At 63.2% G+C, this 6,228-nt stretch overlaps 1 protein-coding gene across 1 annotated transcript; it reads right to left on the reverse strand.

Annotated features, from left to right (window-relative positions):
* Positions 1 to 597: 597 nt before the first annotated feature.
* SPMIP9 (sperm microtubule inner protein 9) lies at positions 598 to 2,343 on the reverse strand. The gene is made up of 2 exons (XM_079109542.1): positions 2,254 to 2,343; positions 598 to 1,271 (listed from the first exon to the last, which is right to left on the reverse strand). Exons 1-2 carry the CDS (start codon positions 2,326 to 2,328, stop codon positions 837 to 839), a joined length of 510 nt encoding a protein of 169 aa, XP_078965668.1. The 5' UTR covers positions 2,329 to 2,343; the 3' UTR covers positions 598 to 836.
* Positions 2,344 to 6,228: the final 3,885 nt, after the last annotated feature.

The following is a 6,228-nucleotide window of genomic DNA, read 5'->3' on the forward strand; positions in this document are numbered from 1 at the left end:
GAGGTCTCCACCACCGGGGCTGCCTGGTGGTGCCCAGGAGCTGTGCTGCCCAGTGACGGGCAGCCTCAGGACAGCACCCCCGAATTCGCCGAGTACCCCCGTGTTCGCAGTGATACGGACAGGTCGTTTCTTGGCACATACCCCCTTCATACCTGCGTACTGCACGTGTTTGCACACGCCCCTCCAAGCAAGGAGCCCTCTGACTGCTCCCGTCCATCCCTACGAGGCTGGGCGGTGGGGGGACAACACGGTGCTGGGGGGTTCTGCGCAGCGCCTCATTTCACCATCACCGTGCGTATCTGTATGACCGTGGAGACAACCTTCTCCCACCCTGTCTTAGGCCATTTTTTATGGTTATGGGAAGACAGTGGAGGCCTGATAATTTATAAAGACGAGACATTCACTTGGCACACAGACCTGGAGGCAGGGAAGGCGAGAACGCAGTGCCTGGCCCCTCGGCAGGGCCACCTTGCTGAGTCACAGGAGGACAGCACCGGGGCCAGCTTGGGTCTCCTCTTCCTGCAAGGCCACGGCTGCCCCATCAGATCCCATTACTGCCCATCGCAGGCCAGTGACTGGGAACCTGGGACCAAGCTGGGCGTGCGTGGAAGGAAGTGGCCGCCTCGGACGCCCCAGGCTTCGTGGCAGGCCTCGGGGCCATGACACGGTGGCCCGACCCTGCCCTGCACGTGAGGAGGCATGTCCTGGGCAGGGGGAGCAGGCGGCACCCAGGGACGGTCTGTCTCCTTGGAATCTTTCCCTTTTATTTCCGATATCCCTCTGGGTCCCCAAGGGCAGAGCACTGGGCACAAGGTCCCTGCATGTCCTCGCTATTCCTACTGGTAAAATGGCAGGAGGGGTCCCCACCGATACAGGACGGGGACCTTGAGCATTTGGTGAGGAGGACAGGGACAGGGACAGCCGGGCAGCAGAAGGTAGCCCGTGCCCTCCTCTGCCATGGGCTGGTGTTGGGGCTCCAGGAGGCATGGGAAGCGGGCCACCTGGGGAAGCCTATTGGGGTCGCCCTGGGCCAGGCAGAGGGCAGGGGAAGCCGGGTACACCCAGGGGCAGACGCTGGACAGCACACAGCGCGACGTGGGCTCCATGCGGACCACAGAGTCCTGTGGGGGGAAGAAGCCGGGCAGTCCCAGGTCCCTGGCAGTCATGTGGGGTCTTTCGAAGGCAGGGAAGCCATCCTCCAGCTTGGGGCTGAGGCTGGCCACAGGCCTGTAGAACTCTTTGTAGCGGAGCTGGGCGTCCAGCTTGGCCTGCTGTGGAGAGAGAGCACAGGGCGAAGGGGAGGCCGGGGGAGCCCAGCGGGTCCCCCACAAGGCGCTCTTCCTTCTTCCTGAAAGTTCTAAGAGCCTCCGGAGTGGAGTCAGGTAAGAAGGGGGACACGGGGAAGAGGCAGGGCACGGAGGCTGCCCGTCTCCCCAGAGGAGCCGGGACACCAGGCCCTCGCCTCTCTAGAACCCTGCGCGCTGACCACCTGTGGGCACGGCCTCCTCACCACTGGGCTCCACACCCCTCACTGCAGTCCACTGTGCTGTGGGACAGGGTCTGGGGACCCGCCCTCCGCCTCTCTAGAACCCTGCGCACTGACCACCTGTGGGCAGGGCCTCCTCACCACTGGACTCCACACCCCTCACTGCAGTCCACTCTGCTTGTCAGACAGGGTCTGGGGACCCTCCCTCCGCCTCTCAAGAACCCTGCGTGCTGACCACCTGTGGGCACGGCCTCCTCACCACTGGACTCCACACCCCTCACTGCAGTCCACTCTGCTTGTCAGACATGTCTGGAGACCCGCCCTCCGCCTCTCAAGAACCCTGCGTGCTGACCACCTGTGGGCAGGGCCTCCTCACCACTGGACTCCACACCCCTCTCTGCAGTCCACTCTGCTATGGGAAGGGTCCTGGGCCGTGTGCCTCCCTGATCGTATTTCTGTGGGTGCTCAGGAGGGAGGCCTTTCCCCCATCAGAAGAGGTCGTGAGAGACATACTGAGCCATCTCCATTCGAAGCCTGAGAACTGCTGCTCACTGAGGGGAAACCAGTCACCGAGGCGCATCCTGCCAAGTGCAGGGCGGACAGAGGGCAGCCAGCGGGTTTGGGGAAGTCCTGACTGTCCCCCAGCAGACACACACACGGCCTCTGAGCCTGGCCTGCTGGCACTGGGTGTTGTTTTTGGTCAGTGTCTCAAGGGCCACCTCGGGAAGGCAGGTGGCCTGGGTGGAGAGCCGCGTGGTGCCTCCTACCTCCTGTGGGGTGGCCCTGGAGTATCTGTGCTTCCCGTAGGGCTGGTAGTGGACCATGTAGGAGCTTTGGTACATGTCCAGATCCACGGGGGCCTGCAGGACAAGGGGACAGAGGAGACCTGTCTTGCCGCCCTTGCACTCGGCCACTAAGGACCTCTGGTTGCAGGACAAGGGCCAGCTCTGGGGCCTGGCACCGGCTGCCTGATCCGACGCCGCCTTGCCACTGCCCGCCCCCGTCCAGCCGCTCTTCTCCCTGGGGCCTGGCTCGCTGCTGTCTCTGGATGGAAACCCCAGGTCTCTCCTCTCCGGCCCCAAACTCCTAGTACCCCCAGGACCCAGGTTCAGTGCCGCTTCTCCAGGTCTCCCTCCCGGGCTCTGTCCTCTGCCTCCCAAGCATTAGCCTCTTCCCTTCTGCCTTGAAAGCAGACCCACATCCTTCCAGGTGGCCCTGCTGCGCTGCCTTGAGAGGATCTGAAGAAGAACATGCGGCGGGGCCTTATCTTGGGCATCTCTGCAGCCCTGCCCAGGTGCCCGCGCACGGTGGGTGCCTCATAGATGCACACTGGGTAATGCCGTAAGTGCTCAGCTGCCCAGTGCCTGTGGCAAAGACGTGAGAACAAGCGCCTCTGTCCAACGAGGGAGGGAGCCTCCCTGGGCCCCTGCTGAGACGGTCTCGGGACTGCACCACTCACCTGTCCCGGGTGCGCCGCGCGTGCCATGTCCAAGGCCCTGGGGGGACACGTTGGTTAGCGGTGGCTACCCCCGACATCTGTCCTGGTCCTCCTCGCCCGTCCCCCACCTCCCTCTATGCCCCAGCACAGAGCCACCATCCAGGGCTGGCGCACAGGGGCCCCGGGCAGAGTGCAGCCGCGGACTTGGGGCCCTTGAAGCATCAGGTGCGGCTCTCCCACAGGAAAGCCGGCCGCAGGGCAGGTGTGTGCTGGGGACATCACACCCCCTTGAGGGAGCGTGAGCCCTGAGCACCTGTTTTCTGCCAATGCCGTGATATGGATCCCTCCCCAAGGCCCTGGGGAGTTGCCAGCTGACGTCACTGAGGCTGAACTGCAGGACGTGCACACGCAGGCCCTCGGGGGCCAGGTCCCTGCACCCTCTTCCAGGGCCCCGGCTTGAACCCAGGGGAGCTGTCCCACACTAGGTCCCAGCCCTTTTTATTTTATTTGGAGGCCCAGTCTTGCTGAGCCGCCCAGGCTGGCTTGAACCTGTGGTCCTCCCGCTCAGCCTCCCGCGTGGCTGGGATCACAGGCTGCGTCACTCTGCTCAGCACGCTGTGGCTGGCAGGAGGTGGGGGGCGCAGCTCTGCTGGCCCGCTGGGTCCCTCTCGGGCAGACACCTGTGGTCCTGGGGCGGGACCCCTTCCTCGCATGCAGCCTACCCTCCTGCCGCGCACAACGGTCTTCCTGCCCTTGTAGCCCCAGCGTCCCCGTGGCAGGGAGAGCTGCTGTGCTGTCCCACGTCACACCTGTCCCTGAGGTCCTGGGGGCTGCTGCGGTCACAGGCCGGCCATTGTGATGTGCGGAGAGTCAGCTCCCCCGCACGCAGCCCCGCCCCCGCACACCTTCAGAGGGGCCCTGGGTGTCTGCACACCAGGGCCAACAGGAACCCTGGCAGCACTGACTGGCACCAGGGGCAAGCGCTCCCCGCAGGCGCTGCACAGGCACGGCGTGCAGGGAGGGAGGTGGCCTGTGGCTCGGACTGTCACCCTGCCTCAGAATCCCACCCTCTGTCGCATGCAGCAGGATGGATAAGATCAGAAAAGCAAAACAACACAGAAAACAACAAGAGCGGCTGAGGTGCTGGGCCAGCAAAGCCTCCGCTCCGCTCCTTGCTGGCGATGACACACGGTGGTGCTGCCGCTGCGGAAAAGAGCTTGGAGCTTTCTCCAAGGTCGAGCCCAGAGTCACCATGAGATCTGGCAATTTCACATCACCATTTCACATCAAATGGTGGCAAATGGGGACTCGAACAGACAATGAGTACAGCAGTGTTCAAGGCAGCATGATTCACTATGCTCAAACCCCCCCCAGCTGATGCATGGATCATCCGAATGGGGCACATATCTACGGTGCAACATGCATAAACTTGAAAATACTATGCTTAGTGGAAAAAAGAGCAGTCACGAAAAGGTGAATGGGGTCTGAGTCCACTTAATTGAGGTACCTAGATGAGCCAGATCCACAGAGGCAGTAGAAGAACTGCCAGGAACTGGGGAAAGGAAAAACGGGGAGAGAGGTTCCCATGGGCATGGAATTTCACTTGGGAAGATGGGAAGTTCCAGGAATGGATGGTGGATGGTTACACAACTCTGACTGTGCTTAGTGCCTGGGCACTATCATTGAAAATGGCTAAAATGCTGGATACAGTGGGCACCATGGCACACAGGGCATGGTGGGCACAGAGGGCACGTGGACACAGCTCTGCACACCCGCAAACCAGCAACTGGGGAGGCTGAGACAGGATGGTGGCAAGTTGGAGGCCATCCTGGGCAACTAGGTTATACCCTGTCTCAAAATAAAACATGAAGGATCGGGGAGGCCGCTCAGTGGTGGAGCACCCCTGGGTTCAAGTCCCGGTACAAAGCAATAAAGTAGAGAATGGATGAATGTGATTCGAAAGGATGCAAGAGGACGTGGCCGGGATCAACACCCAGTGCGCACCAAGCGCCGGACTCAACAGCCCCCTCGTCCGCCTCTCCCTCCTCCGGAGGATACTCCCTTCTAAATCTACATTTTTAAAAATTTATAAAATAACCTACAGGCATCCACAGGCTTGGACGTGAAGACTAAGGCGAAAAACATGTCGGCTACCCTCCCGGCTCCTGGCTTGGTATGCCGCAGGAGCTTAATTGTTGTTTGAATGCCCCCGGGGCGCTGCAGGAAGGAGAGCTGGCCCAGCCCGGCTGTAGACTCGCAGTTCGCGGGTGGGACCGCGGGGAAATCCCTCCCCGAGCGAGGAGGCCTCAGGTCTTCGGGCGCGTATGAAGCGGATTGCGATCCATTTCCGGAGGCCGCGGCCGGGATTCGGCGGCCTAGCCTCTAATTATCGCGCCGCTGCAGAGCGTGGACCTGCCGCCCCGGGAGGCGCCCCGCGGCTCCCGAGCATCGTCCCCTCCCGAGCGGCCGCCTCTGCAGGGACCCGCCGCGCAGGAGCCCGGGACAAGCGAACCGAAGGCCGACCCTGGAGGCCAGCGAGCCTCAGCCCGCCGCACAGCGGGAGGACCTGGAGCCAGCCTGCTGGGGACCGCGGGCCACCGGTCTCCCTGTGGGCGGGCAGACACCCGGGCAGCGCGGGCTCAGCTTTCGGGTCGCCCTGGGCCAGCGAGGCCGCCTCATCCTCTGCAGTTGGGGACAGGGGCTCGCCAGGGGCCCTCCACCCACGGCCTGGGGCGCATCTTAAAATCCAGACCTGCCGCCGCCTTCCCAGCTCGGGAACCACCTTGCAGCAGCCTCTCTGGCCTTCCTGGCTCTCACGCAGGAGAGGAAGCGTGGCCGGTGGCCCCGGCGTCTACAGCGGGGAGCGAGGCCCAGAGCCGCCCAGGGGCTGGGACAGAGGCCACCGCCAATCGGCGCGGCCCTGCTGCGGCGGCCGGGTGCGCAGGGGGGACCCGCGAAATGGTCCCAGCTCGGGGTCTTCAGCCTCGCCGTTCAACACACGCTTACCGCGCCCCCTCTCCACGGGGACACATCCAGCCCCGTATCCGACATTTCCTCCCCTGAGGGACGAGCTGTGATAAGTGCCGCCTTTAAGGTGGGCGCCGGGGCAGACGGCACAGCCCGCAGTCAAGAACAACGCAGTGCCAGGCGCGGCCTCCCTGAGGAAAGCCCTCCACGACTAGGGGTTGCATGCTCCCGGAACTTTCCAGAAGTGATGGTAACCGCATGGGGAAAGTAACTGGCCGCAAGGAGGGACAGCCTTCCCGACCTCGAAGGCCTGAGCAGAGCCAGTCATGGTGCTACC

The sequence above is a fragment of the Sciurus vulgaris genome (assembly GCF_902686455.1).
Source record: "Sciurus vulgaris genome assembly, chromosome: 14".
In the NCBI taxonomy this organism is placed as follows: domain Eukaryota; kingdom Metazoa; phylum Chordata; class Mammalia; order Rodentia; family Sciuridae; genus Sciurus; species Sciurus vulgaris.